Genomic DNA, 15,036 nt, shown 5'->3' with positions numbered 1-15,036 from the left:
TAATGTCAAGCTATAAAGGTTTTAATTCAAGTTAAGATAATAAACTTTCTATTTCAAAACAGTTTTTTATGTCCTTATATGCATATACAGCACTGCCGGAATCTAAACTTTGGTGCTATAAAAGAAAACATTCCAACAACAAAATTATAAATTTTGCTTGTAAAAATTTTCTATTTTGCGAGTTACTGTAATATGTACATATTTATTCGAGAATCGAAATTTTAACCAGGGTACAATACGAAAAAAAAAATCAAATTTTCCATTTGCAAAAAAGCTTTTTGAAACCAACACTAGCATTTGCTGCCAATATCAGTTATATAGTGTCAAGAAGAAGAAACTAGTTAATTTTAATATGTTTTTGTACAAAGAGAAATCAAAATTTTTATATTCTGTTTAAAAAAGCTATAAGATTAAATTTTGTTTTCTAATATTATTAATAATGAAAAAATTTCTTAAAAAAACATTTTAATGTAAATGAATAATTGCAAATTCCTTTGGCTCCGAAATATTTCAAAATGCATTGAATTGGGTGTGGATTTATGACAGGCGATTGGTTTACTATATATAATTATAAATTAGATAAGTACAATAAAGAATAAGCAATTGTGTATCTGTATTGGAAAATTTTAATAATTTTTTGCGAACAAATAAAAAGGAACAAAATCAAAATACGGAGTTTTGGATTGGGCTTAAAAATTTTGAATAGCTATGAATACAGTAAAAATATTATTTTTTAAGAAAAATACAAAGCAATTAGTATTTCAATGGAAAGGAATATCGTTTTTGATAATCACATCACTTGTAATACTTGCTGTATACCTGAATAAAACACAATCAACTTATAAACATGAAGCAATTGATTTTGAAATTACTAATATAGATAGCGATGATCACAAGGCATTTTTAGGTGCTGGAAATGATGATTTTCTGTTTTATTATCCGTCTGATGAATTCACCGATAATTTAATGGATAAAGTTCGAATAAAATTAGAAGTACAATCAGAAAGGGTATTTTCTTTTGACACAAAAGAAGATATGTTTCTTAACTTAGAAGAAAAACGAGGAACAAGAAGTTATGCTATATCTTTCGAATCATATCCACCGAAATCAAGAGATTCTAGGAATCTAAATTATACTTTAACATCAACTACATTAAAGGTCTCTACATGGAAGAAATTTTACAACGATGATAATGTAGTTAGTATAAGAAATTATGATGATTATGTAGCTAGTGGTTTTTTTTTATTACAACATGCAATTGATTATAGTTTTTACACCATGCAAACCCAAAATGCAAGAGTAATTCAAATAGATTTTGCTCCCATGCCTCATATTGGCGTGGAAGGTGTTAATAGTACCAGATTAACATTTTATGGGATCATATTTGTAATGATGTTCTTCTCACTGCTGCTTGTAACATATTTAGTAAGTATATGCACACATATTTTGTAATATATTGCATGTTTGATATTTTTTTTAAGAAACTGTGCGTTCAAAACTACCAAATTTACTTAAATTTAAAAATTTTTAGAATGCTCAATTTTACTATTTTTACACTGATTTTCTTTTTAAATATAGGTAGATAGGTACCTACATGTCTAGCTATCTAAATATTTTTTTCCAATTCAAAGTCTTCAAAGTGTATTTCATTCAAAGTGTCCTTGACCTGTTTATTTTATAATTAAAAATTCACATTGCACACATTTCTTTGTTCACTAAAATATACGTACACATAAACATAATTATATATACTTTTTTAACTTGTAACTATTTTTTTTAAATATCTGTAAAAGAAATTATTGTTTTCTTTTTTAGGTACAACTTGTCGAAGAAAATGAAGGGGGCATTCGAGATTTTTTAATGTTGTCTACCACGTATCATTACTGGAATGAAATATCATTTTTTACTATTAGATTTGCTATGTACTTTATCGTAGCTTTTATTTCTATAATAATTGCAATCGTATTTCAAGCGATTGGACACGCACCAATTTTTCATCTTTTGATACTAAAAATTCTCTTTATTTTATCATCTATGTTTTTTGCTCATTTTTTATCTGCATTGTTTAAAAGTGCATTCTCTGCTAAAGTTGGCGGATTTATGATTCTTTTAGGACCCTGTATATCATTTGTATTTGACAGTACAACTGTAATATCAACAATTTTAACATACATTTTACATGGAAATACATTTCTTGAAGGAATTAGAATATTTCAAATATATACTAACAAGCATAGGGAGTTCACTTTTTATTCTATGGGAGATAACATAACTGAATATTCATTCAAAATGATCTCAATTTATTTTATATTGATATTGCAATGCTTATGTTATTCAATATTTTACTATGTAATTGCATTTGCGTTTACTGGTAATGGAAGACCAAGAAGACCCGAAGAAATTTTCATTCAGGGATCTTGCCTCAGCTCTCCAGATTTTGAGCAAAATAGAATTGATGAAGTTGATGAAAATGATGACGGTAGCATGGATATAATTCAATTGAAAGACCTAACAAAGGAGTTTAAAAACAGATTCAATTCTAATACACACACAGCTGTAAATAAATTAAATATGAAAATTACAAATAATTGTATTACGGTCTTATTAGGACATAATGGTGCAGGAAAAACAACAGTTATAAATATGATTGTTGGAAACATACCGAAAACTTCCGGCGATATTGTAATTTGTAATAAAGAAAATCTTTTAAACATAAGTCATTTAATCGGCTATTGTCCACAACATAACATTTTTATGCGTTACATGTCTGTTAGAGAGCATTTAGAATTTTTTTCTGAGTTAAGAGGCCTGTCAAAATTAGAATTGAATGAGCACGTTGAAAGTTTATTAAAAAAATTAAAGTTAGACAAAAAGGAAAAAGAATTCGTAACCAATTTATCTGGTGGAATGAAAAGAAGATTGTCATTGAGCATAGCAGTTTCAGGAAATACAAAAATTGTAATATTAGACGAACCCTCATCTGGGTAAGCATATTAACGTGATATTTAAATTATAATTTAATTATTTAAGTACTTTTGTGTTAAATCATTTTTACAAAATCTAATTTTACGTGGCATGGCGTTGCTGCAAAAAAACGTTTTTCATTTCAACTTCCCACAAAAATAAGAGCGACGTATTTATATTTTCATCAATGCATTATTTGGAAACACTGAAAATAAAGAAAAAGACTAGATAATGCTTTAATTATTTTATACCTTAAAAAATAAATAAAATCATGTAAATATGTATATCTTTATGTATAGATACAAAAGTGTGTTATTACAATATTCTAAACACAGTTGTTTTGGTTTTTGAAACACTAAAAACAATGTTTTTCCAGTTTTTAAGAACAAAAATAAAAATTGTGGTTTTTAGAATATACTGAATAAAATATTTTATCAGAAAACTTGCTTGGAACTAAAATATTTTATTGGTAAACGCCCCATTTGCATTAAAAATGTGAAAAACTAAATTTCAAAAGAAGACACAGAAAAATGCTCAAATAATAAATAATATACTACAGTGTTTTTCAAAAATAGTGATATGTACGCTATAAAAAATTTAAAAAAACAAAAGCTTATTTTTGTATGATCATCAAAGTAAACATTAATGTTTGTATTTAAAAGTATTATTTAACGGTATGAATTTGAGATAATATATATATAGATATATCAGCTTTATCTAATATGTTCCCGACAATTTTTCGATGATCCATAATGAAATTTTAAATTTTAAGAAGAAAAAGGAGAGACTTCTTTAAATAATTGTTATTAAAAGATATTTCTGCTTTAAAGACTTTTTACAAGTGTCGCGTATAATATTGCCAAAGCGTTTTACATTCAAATATTCTTTTTATCATAACATGAATCTACAGTTTTAGTTAAAATTTCTTGTTGAAACACAATTTTTTATTAAACATTATATGTATTCTTACACTTACATAGACTAATTTAGATATATAATTTGCATATTAAGAAAATCAAGCAATATGCAAGTTTTATATTCAATAATTTTCTTTGTATTGTACGAACATTTAAGCAATTATGAGAAAAAAATATATATTTCATATAAATTTAATTCACATAATATTTTTGTGTATTTTAGATTGGATCCTGAATCAAGACGAATAATTTGGGACATTTTGCTAGAGCTTCGTAAAAGTAAAGCAATTCTTATAACAACACATCACATGGAGGAAGCAGAAATCCTTGGCGATAATATATCAATATTATCACATGGAACGCTAATAAGATCAGGTACTGCTATAGAGTTAAAACATAAATATGGATTCGGATATATTTTAAAACTGCTAATCAATCAAGATTCGGATAGATTTCACGTAGAGTACTGTATGAAAAAAATTCAAAGAATAATACCAACCGCGATTAAAAGTTCATTAAATTATCCAACTTTGGTTGTAAGGCTGCCTTTCGATGAAAGATCAAATTACTTCAAGTTAATGAAGTATTTGGAAGATAATTTAACAAAATTGGGCCTTCAATCTTTAAGTATAACTGATACGACCTTGGATGAGGTATTCCTTAATTATGAAAATTACTCAAAATCATCGATAGTCATTGATATGCTAAAAGGGAACGATGAAACAGATTCAATAATAACGAAATACAGTAAACTTGATAACGAAAATTTAAAAAAGATGAATGGGAAAGATAATACTATTGATAAAAATTTATTATTGCAACAGTTATGGGGTGTATTCTATAAGAAATTCATTTTTATGTCGTCGGATTTCTTTCCGTTAATGTTGCTTTTACCATTAATAGGTGTTTTTGTATCATTTGCTGCAATCAAATGTGCTGATTGGACATTAAATAAAGACTATAAGCCGTTTCACATTGACTTAAATAACACCGCGTCAAACGGAACGATTTATTTTAAACTGGAGCCGAATTTTCATAGATTAAAAAATTGTTTGGCCATTGAGTTGAAAAATCAAAATATCACACCTATATTTTTGGAAGGTGAAAGGGAATCCTTAGAATTACGCTTAAATGAAGAACAAAAATTGAATTTAACCTATTTTTACGATGATGTAATAGGTGGCGTGAAAATTGGAGGTGACCCTTTGAGTAATATGCCAAAAGTTACAGTCCTGTATTCACTGAACATGCTACACAGTTCTGTAGCGTTACTCAACCTGGTAGATAACATTTTTCTGAGAGATTTTGATTGCAGTCATGGCCATATCGAAACTTGGAACATACCATTCTCCAGAATTGGTGTATCTGATGGACCAATTACACCATATAAGTTAGATTTGTATGCTACGATAATGCCTGTTGTTTGGTTTTTAACAATGATTTTCTATTTGATACTCCCATTTTATGAAGAAAGGTCTGGATTTAAGGACTTACAACCTGTTCAACCACTGTGGTATTGGATATTTTTTACAATTTGTGATCTTGCAGCGCATTTTGTTATTTGCATCTTTTTATTTTTACCTCATATTATTTACATTTTATTTGATATTTACGATTCTAATGAAGTATCGTTATTATTATTCGCTTATTTTTTCTATGGCGTAGCTTATATACCACTTTTATATATAATAGGAAGATGTTTTCAAACAATATCGTCATTGTGTTCATTTCTCTTTTTAATATTTATTATTTCAACTATTACTCCTATTTTAACATCAAACAATGAAGAATCTATCAGAGACTATTCAGCTTTGATATGGTTTATGTGTTTTTTGCCAGATTTTCTTTTAAAGCACCAAATTAAGTTGGTAAATGAAAATTATTTCATACATCGAAGAAATATTTTAGCTAAAAACAAACCAACACCAGCAAATTTAACCGGAAAACAAAGTGTAGAACTAAATACTTTTAACATTTACTTCTATGCCATAGTTGTATTTATAATCGCAGAAATATTTTTGATAACTATCTGGGACAATATAAACCGTCGTACGACTTTAAAAGAATTTTTTTCTTACATTTTTTGCTTTAGTAAAATGTTACGATTTAACGATTGCAAAAAAAATGACACTTGCACAGCAGAGTTAAGTGAAAATGATACAGCTGAAGATCAGGTTTTATTAGAAAAAGAAAAAGTTCATAAACTAAGTGAAGATTGTGCAAGAAAAGATGAATATCCTTTAGTGGTTGATAAGATTCATAAAAAATATGATCAAATTTCTGCAGTAAAAGACGTCAATTTTCTCGTAGAGACTGGTGAATGTTTTGGTTTATTAGGTTTAAATGGCGCTGGAAAAACGAGTTTGTTTAAAATGCTTATTGGTAGTGAAAAGATCACTAGTGGTCAAATTTCAATCAAAGGATTAACATTGGATAAAAATTATAATAATTATATGCGCTCATTTGGATATTGTCCACAAGAAGATTCGTTGAATGAATTCATGACTGCTTATCAAATACTAAAGTACATGGCGCTAATCCGTGGTGTAGATTCAATGAAAGTCGATTCTTTGATTGACTTCATGTTAGATGAATTAAATTTATCTAGTTTTAAGTCTGTACAAATTAAATATTATTCTGGGGGAACAAAACGAAAACTTAGCACAGCTATGGCAATAATTGGAGATCCTCAATTAATTTTGTTAGATGAGCCAACAACCGGTGTCGATCCAGTTTCAAGACGTTTAATGTGGAATATTATACGTCAATGTCAAAGAAGAGGGAAAACAGTTATTTTAACGTCACATAGTATGGATGAGTGCGAACAACTATGTGGGCGACTAGCTATTATGGCGAATGGTCAATTTCAGTGTATTGGTTACGTACCAGAATTGAAGTTGAAGTATGGAAAAGGATATACATTTTACATAAAATTAAAGAATCGTAATGCATATGATAAAATTCAAGAACAAATACATCATTATTTATTAGACATTATGCTACGGGAAGAGCATGATCAAATCTTAACATATGTTATAAAAAGTTCGCGATATGATTTATGGCGGTTTTTAAATAACTTAGATCGTTTTTATACAGATTTCGAACATTTAATAGATGATTACTCAATAAGTGAAGCATCGTTGGAAGATATATTTTTAAACTGTGAACATCTTTGCTACAACAGTTCTATGGAAATAAGTAACTTATAAAACAAAAATTTTTTATATTTGCGCATGAAATTTTTTAATCTTTGCAGCAAAATAAAGCTTTAAAACTTGTAGTTTCTCAACTACAAAAAATTAGGTTTAAAGCTTATTTGATTTAAATTTGTAAAAATATTTAACAAATTTTGCTGTGTACTAAAGAATTATAAATAACCATGATGATCTTATGCATAAGCCACACTTTGTTTATCTTAGTTTGGAGGCATGCTATAATTTTAATTGGTCCCAACTTGACTTTAGTCGGATGATATGATAATGGCATACATGTTAGAAAATGAAAGCAATAATTTAAATATTACTTTTTCAATCATTTGGAAAAAATTTTACTGTTTTCTTCAGTTTGCTTGAGATCTATACACTGATTTTCCAGAATTCATATAACAATTCAAAAAGTATTTAACGCCCTCACATATGTAAATTTTTATTGAATTTAAGCAAGACACGAAAAAAAAAATAAATTTAAAATATTTGGCAAAAACGTTTTATTTGAAGATTTGATATTGTGATTGTTTAAAAAAGAGATGGATAGCAAAATTAAGAAGCAAAAATTGTTGAATTCGATTATTGATGAAATTACTAGTGGTAACAGAGAAAATAGTTATAATTTTAAAGCACGAATTTTGTAAAATAGAAATTATTTGAAAATGCACTTTTAATTAATTATGCTTGTGAAATTACTCGTTCAAGAGGCCGAAATGATAAAACTATCTTTTGATTGAACTTAAAATTGGTTTAAGCAAAAAATATTTGTTATATTTATTAGCCATATAAAAATACGTAAACATATAAAATATGCAAAGTTACAAGGATAAAGAAATGCTATACAGTTTTATACTTATACTAAACAGTTGAAAATTAAAACTTAAAGAAAATGTTAATTAAGTTAATGCACATTCCAAAAATAGGATTGATATTTTTTCAACTATTTATTTTTCAAAAATATTAGTTTGAATCAAGAAACTTTTAATTTTGTTTTTGTGAAACAGCTTTCGATTTTGTCTACGTACTCAACTTAATTCAAAAATATTAGCTCAGCTCAGAAACTTAATTCAAAAATATTCTAATACAGTATTATCCCGAATCATTTTTGGTAAGAGTGATCAGACGTCTTACTTTCCATTTTTACTAATATTTGAGAATATTTTTCTTTGAATCGAAATTTATCTAAAACTGATTAATTTTTATGTGAGAAATTTCACTTACAAGCACATATTGTCGGAATTAATTAATTATATTAATGACTTAATTATGAAGGAATTTTTATCGAAAAACGTTTGAAGAACAAATGAAAATTTGAAAGTAAAATATTTTGTATGTATGTACTTAGAACTTTTTTATACTCTTTTTATAAAACATATTTCAGCAGTAAAGTTTGAAATGAACTTAACGCTAAGCACATATTGTTACATATTCTTATAATATATTCATTACATGTAAGTAATATGAAAATAGTTGCAAACACGAAAATTCAATTAATTGAAAAATTGCCCATGTATAGAAAAGAAAATCAATTATTATCATTAATTTATCTGGCATTATGACTAATAATTCATGCAATCAGTATATTTAGAAATGCAAGTATAAAATTATCATTATAAAATCTTTGTTTTCTAATCTGACACCAAATAATTTGTAATATCAATAACCATAACAGAATCATTTTTGAATATGTACACGCTTTTATAAAAGAAGATTGATTTTAATAAAATAACTGTACAGGTATTTTATTACAATCATTTAAAATAACTAAGAAATATTTTCAAGTACGTATTATTTCGAACTTATTTAATACATTTTCCTTGCTTCGATATTAATTATTATTTTTGTGCGTCACAATTATATCTGCCAGTAACATACTCAAAGCAAAGCTTAACTTAATATTATGTAATTTTATAAATTTTGCAATTGCAATTTTCAAAATGTGCTGTAAGTTATAATTTGAATAAAACAAATTAAATAGAAGAAATAAAAGTGGCAAGAACCACTTGAAGATATGTATTGAGATGGTCGATACCTACATACTCAAATAAATTGTATGTTATCACAAAATTATAAGCACTGGCGAATAATTTAAATTATATTATTGTCCCAGGTATATTGTTTATTTATCAATTTTTTATTAATTTAAATAATGATAAAATTGATATTTAAAAATAATATCCCATTTTAATTTATATTAAAAATAAATTTATTATTTTGAATGTTTTTATTCATAATAATGTTATGAGAATAATTATAAATCCAATCAAAATAACTTAAATTCAATAAAGATTAAAATGTATTTAAATTAAAAAATTTAAAATTGCTTAATAATTTTTTAAAAAAATTACTTTGTAAGCATAAAAATTTGTAATAACAAAGCTGATTTGATCTGCATTTTTTGTTAATTTTTTTTATCTATTTATTATTTTAAAAATAAGATAGCATAGTAATAATGTTAAAATTTTTGAAAATACACCTTTTCCGAAAAAATGTAATGTAAATATTAGATATAAGAAATGTTAAAATGAAAACCTAAAAATATGATAATCCTATATAGTTTTGATGTTAGAGAGTTAGGATAGTTCAAAATATTAATTGTATTGAGTGTTATAAATTTGAAAGAAATGTTACTTAAATAAAAGGAAAAGTACCACTGTAAGAATATTTAATTCATAACTTTATAAATTATGTTTATTTATTTTGTTTTTATTTTTTTAGACAATCTTCAACAGTTTCATGATTTTATGGCTGTTTATTTATTATATAATATACATATATCCAACATAAAGCTAGCTGAAGTGAAAACATTAACAAAAAAAAATAAATGTTTTTAATTCGTATAACAATTATTTCAATACCAAAGATACACCATTGTTTTCTAAATTTAAAATTTTTTTTGTCAAATTCGCTGTATGTGAAGCTTGTATTTAGATTTATATAGTCAGAAAATTATTGCATAATTGATGAACGTTTCAGTAGGTCATCAGCTGGATAACATTTATTAGAAATTTCTTTCGATTTATCAATGTTAAATTGGAGAAAATTGGTAAAAATTGGAGAAAATTTGTAGAAAAATTGTGCTCATATCTTGCTCTAAATGATACACGAATATGTATCTTTCTTTATATATAGATACTCGTATCTTGTTTTACTTCTTTCCAGAAGGAGTGAATTGATTGTGTCTACCGTTAGAATACAAGCACAAAAATATTACATCTTTGAATTTGTGTGGATGATCGTTACTAAGGATAATATTAAGAGTTAAATATTTATATACATATTTAAAGTTTATTTATTTCGACATACATATAATAAGTCTATAATACAATGTACATATATACTGCACTTATTAAAATACATATAGTTCTAACATATGGCTATAATTTATCGTAACATTGCCTAGTTCATATATTCTACAAAATATGTTAAAGTAAACTAATTTAATATTTATGAAAGAATATGCAAAGCACTTACACATGGGAGTTGATATAAATAATAATAAAATTTAGTGTTGATATTGATTTCTTCAGCATTATGTGTTGGGCTCCTCTGAATTTTTATCACTGCTAAAGTGATTTCCACCTCGATTTTTCTTTTTTTTTTCTGGATGACCAAAGCAGTTTTCACATTCGTCGTCACTTTCGGAGGAGCTTTCACCAAAGACTGTAGGTTTTTTATAAATACAGCAGCCTTGAAAAGTAAGAATAATAAATGTTTCGATACACAAAATTTTATTATAAATATGAATTACATAAGCCAGTTTATATTCAACTTACATTTTGATTTTTTTTTTCCCAGATTCTCGTTATCTATAGTATTACTTTTCCAAGCTACTTTCTTTGGGTTTTTCGGTTTTTGTAATCGCAATCTTAAAACCGGTGCCTAAAAATTGTATGTTAATGAAACAATAGTTTTTTTTTTGTTTTATTAAGAAAAATCACAAAAATTAGTAAGGTAGGGCCTTCTTGGAAGCCCTAATGTTTATAGGTTAATATACAAAAAATCTTTTATATTTTGGTACGTAGGTATATTACTATTAGAACATAATGTACATATATATTAAACTCGTCGCACTTCACAATAGTATTATCTGAGTTATCAGAGCCACTTGCAGTCATATATGTATATACATTAACTTATTCTTATTCATAGTGCGACGTAAGATGTAAATTTTTTTACAAATTTAAAAACGTCATTAAAGTACATTATAACAAGAAAACTTATATTTAGGAAAGTTTAAAATATAAAATTTTGTAATTCTCACCACTTGTTCTCCATCAGTTTCTGTTACTGAAGAAATTGTCTGAGTCTGAGAGTAATTAGATGTTGTGGGACCATCTGATTGAAAGCCTGATGTACATTCCATATTTCAAATATAAATTAGACTATTATATTATTATTTAATTAAATTTTCTTAAAAGATTAAGTTTAAGTTTCAAAAAAAAATGTATTTGAATCTTCATATGTGTGTATACTCGTAGTTTTTCAATTTGTTTTTACTTTTGTTCTCGTACATATGTCTATATTTTGGCATTACAATATTTTTGTTCCAAGGTCTAATGAATAATCGATTACAACTGTGTTTGTATTTTTTAATGAGTGTGACCTCATCGGGGAGAAATGTTTTTCATGATCCTATAAACTATCATTTTTTATTCTATATATTATTGTCTGAATTACACAATATCAAAATAAATATATGTAGAAGACAAAAAATATATTATTTATTTTAAAACAAGAACCGTGTGCTCTAAATATTAGACAAATTTCTTAATAAAGTTCTTGAAACTTTCAAGATATATTAGTAGAAACTTCAATTAATGATACATTATTGTATTTAATCTGCATCAAGGCTACCTACTCATCTAGAGAATCAACTGCAAGTAAAAAGCACCAATTCCAAGTAGTAGACTATATATCATTTAATGAAAATAATTTGCAATTTATATTATATATATATACTTATATATATAAGTATATATATATATATATATAAGCAACACATATATACTTATACATGTTTTATAAACATATAAAAATCGAATAAAATAATATTATGGGTTTTTCCATTCTTTTCCTTTCAAAAAAAGTCACCAAATTGTATGTTCAAATGTTTCAAGAAGATTTCTCCTTGATGACGCCTGATTTTCAAATACCAATTATTGGGCAGAATCTATTATTAGATCATACCTTGACAACAAAAATATCAAAACCTAGATCAGCACTGTGGTGAACCAAAAGTGACGACTTATCTTCAAAATGAGGTTTTTCGCCCATATTTTTTGTGCGAAATTTCAAAATAAGATTTTTAAATTTTTTTAAATTGTACATATAAAAAATATGTTCAGAAATAAAATTTTTTAATGCTACTGAAGTTTTTCACAATGGAATTTTTTAAACTTTTCATATAGTTCAGATCACAAAAAAAAAACATTTTGACCCAAAAATCAATTTAATAAGCAACGCCGACTTGGCGTATTAACTAAATACACATACAACTCATGACATTAATATGTCACTGTGCATGGTGTTAGTTTTTCCTTTTGGTGTCTGATTTTGTTACATCAAAGAATTGAAATTTTTGTTAAGAAAAATGTCTGAATCATCTTTTTTTTTTTTGAAAATTATGATTTTTGTCAATTTCCATTTGAGTTTTCTATCAAAAAATTGCGTAAAATCTGACTTATAAGATTTTCAATACGAGATTTTAAATATTATTTAATTTTGATTAAATATATTTTCGGGTGTTTCCGCATTTTTTTAACAGTCCTGTCAAGTTTCAGGCAGTTATATCTTAAAGACAGAGTACTGATAATTTACTTTTCCTTTTTCTATTTGTTAGACAATTTTAGATCAATAAAGTACATATATGTTTATGGCCATACATTTTGGGTTTGATATGTTTATGTTATACAATTTCGGGTTAAGGAAATGCTGTGGCACTAAGTATTTTTGGATTTAAATTTATGACGGTTTATTTAAATTTGTGTAATGCAACTAGAAATTCAAAATGTTCTTGAAACTGAATTTATATGTGAAAGGTTTGAATGTTATTAACAAATTTTTAAAAGATAATATTGAAATATTTAGAACAATATAAAATTTAGAACAATATTTTAGTATGTATTTCAAAATCTGATGTAAATGTTGATCCACATGAATTTTGTTTTAACAATATAAGGGAAAAGCATGGATTTAGTGCATTATTGAGGTCGTTATTTCGTTATTCCACTCTGAGCAGATTCTGAATATTAAAAGAAAAAATCACATTCCATCTTTAACTTAAAAAACATACACTTAACTTACTCCGACAGCATATACACATGTACTTGTTTAAAAAAATGAGATTTCAAAGAAAGTTAAATACGATAATAACACTTGTTGAAAGATAAACAATAAAATATATTAGATACATATATGTAATCATAGGAAATATCTTTTAATTTAAATCAAAATTCCTTATAGAAGATTTCTAAGAAAATAATAGATTTTATGAATATAATATTTAACATTCTTAGCGCACCTTGCTGTTTTAAAATTATTAGAAATTAAAAAAGATTGTATTGTATTGCGGAAAAATATTCATAATTAAATGACTTATAAGTGACACATTTTCTAAATAAATATCGATTTAATCTAGCCGTGTCACATATTCCAAATGCATCTGTGCCACCCGTAGAAATAGAAAAGTGTTTTGTTTATAAAATAAATATTCACTTGTTTTGTTTCTTGACATTACAAAAATATCATTAATATTGCTGTCAGTCGTGGTTATTACTCATTATTATTTTAGTATAAAAGTTAAATACTTTAGATATTCTTATCATATCGTTTCTATTTCAGTTATAGTATAGTTTAACAGAACACTAATTGTTTTCTTCAGTCAGAGATCAACTGCATTAATTTCATAATTTGGTGTAAACTTTTATAAAAAATGTCGCAGTGTCATCTCTCGCATAAAATACCTTGGAATATTTTAGAAAACAGTTTAAAAACTGACAAATCAAGCATAATTCTTCCAGTAGGAGATTGTGGAAGAATACATTGCAGAGATCGTAAAACAGAAATTAAAGTTCAAAATAGAAAATTTATTAAAACGGAGTTCATATGTCAAGACAAAGGGTGCGAAACAACAGGCACGGGTTACTTTAGTAAAAACAAAATGCTGCCAGCAAGTTTAAGTGCTAGAAAAGTTATTGAGAATAACCAATGGAAACAACTGCAGTATTTTTGCAAAAAATTCACCGAAACTGTTTTCGAATTTATAGAAAGTGAAAAAGCGAAAGCTAATGATGTGTGTGACTTCTACATAAAAACTTGTGACTTAAACAGCTTTTTAGATTCTGATGTACCATGTACTGAATGTTATGGCAGGTGCCGCGATGATGTTTGTGATAATTTTATTGTATTTAGTTTATTTATTTCTGGAAAGGTTAATATTTTGCTTAAGCTTGATCAAATAGGTAGAGTAAATGTCCGAAAAGCTTTAAATCAAAATTATGGTGGCCAGGCTGTTGGAAATGGATTCAGGTTCTTAATGGATTACCACATTTTACCTTTCTACTTAATAACAAATGTCATTATTGCATGTAATTTCCAAGAAGATTCTACAAAATGGGGTATTTTACGTCCATATTCGGGTTATAATTTATTTTCACGAATTCAATATGATTGTGATTACAAGACATTTATACCAAATTTAAGACATTTACTTCAAAAGAACACCTTTATGAAAAATGCCGATGCAACTCATATTTTATTGAAGGAGTGTTTTAAATGCATTTACCAATATGTATATTTGAAAAATGTAATGCTTAACTTTTCTAAAAAAGATTTTTATGAGCAATTAGAACAAGAATTAATGTATTTACTCCAAATTAAATACGAATAAAAATTTCAAGTCATTACTTTTTCTTAACAAATATATATGTGTTTTTATTTATTTTTAA

At 26.1% G+C, this 15,036-nt stretch overlaps 3 protein-coding genes across 8 annotated transcripts; 2 read left to right on the top strand and 1 right to left on the bottom strand.

Moving 5' to 3' along the window:
- The first annotated feature begins 318 nt into the window (after positions 1 to 318).
- LOC129605194 (retinal-specific phospholipid-transporting ATPase ABCA4) lies at positions 319 to 9,753 on the top strand. The gene is made up of 3 exons (XM_055514799.1): positions 319 to 1,425; positions 1,816 to 2,984; positions 4,105 to 9,753. Exons 1-3 carry the CDS (start codon positions 709 to 711, stop codon positions 7,088 to 7,090), a joined length of 4,872 nt encoding a protein of 1,623 aa, XP_055370774.1. The 5' UTR covers positions 319 to 708; the 3' UTR covers positions 7,091 to 9,753.
- On the bottom strand, positions 3,073 to 11,613 carry LOC129605195 (E3 ubiquitin-protein ligase PPP1R11). 5 transcript variants are annotated; one of them, XR_008696702.1, is made up of 5 exons: positions 11,352 to 11,613; positions 10,864 to 10,969; positions 10,562 to 10,777; positions 10,394 to 10,500; positions 9,891 to 10,329 (listed from the first exon to the last, which is right to left on the bottom strand). XR_008696702.1 is itself a non-coding variant. In XM_055514800.1 (3 exons), exons 1-3 carry the CDS (start codon positions 11,451 to 11,453, stop codon positions 10,620 to 10,622), a joined length of 366 nt encoding a protein of 121 aa, XP_055370775.1. In that variant the 5' UTR covers positions 11,454 to 11,613; the 3' UTR covers positions 10,362 to 10,619. The 5 variants fall into 5 exon arrangements, 1 of the variants encoding a protein (XP_055370775.1); XR_008696704.1 differs by lacking the exons at positions 9,891 to 10,329; positions 10,394 to 10,500 and adding an exon at positions 3,073 to 3,169; XR_008696703.1 differs by lacking the exon at positions 10,394 to 10,500.
- Positions 11,614 to 13,803: 2,190 nt separating this feature from the next.
- Positions 13,804 to 15,009, top strand: LOC129605541 (uncharacterized). 2 transcript variants are annotated; one of them, XM_055515367.1, is made up of 2 exons: positions 13,804 to 13,847; positions 13,931 to 15,009. In XM_055515367.1, exon 2 carries the CDS (start codon positions 14,022 to 14,024, stop codon positions 14,976 to 14,978), a length of 957 nt encoding a protein of 318 aa, XP_055371342.1. In that variant the 5' UTR covers positions 13,804 to 13,847; positions 13,931 to 14,021; the 3' UTR covers positions 14,979 to 15,009. The 2 variants fall into 2 exon arrangements, with proteins under 2 accessions (XP_055371342.1, XP_055371344.1); XM_055515369.1 differs by lacking the exon at positions 13,804 to 13,847 and adding an exon at positions 13,862 to 13,879.
- Positions 15,010 to 15,036: the final 27 nt, after the last annotated feature.

Source organism: Condylostylus longicornis, unplaced genomic scaffold (genome assembly GCF_029603195.1).
Source record: "Condylostylus longicornis isolate FDR11 unplaced genomic scaffold, ASM2960319v2 ptg000013l, whole genome shotgun sequence".
NCBI classification, from domain to species: Eukaryota; Metazoa; Arthropoda; class Insecta; order Diptera; family Dolichopodidae; genus Condylostylus; species Condylostylus longicornis.
Note: the sequence above shows the minus strand (reverse complement) of the source record. Positions and strands in the feature narration are given on the sequence as shown.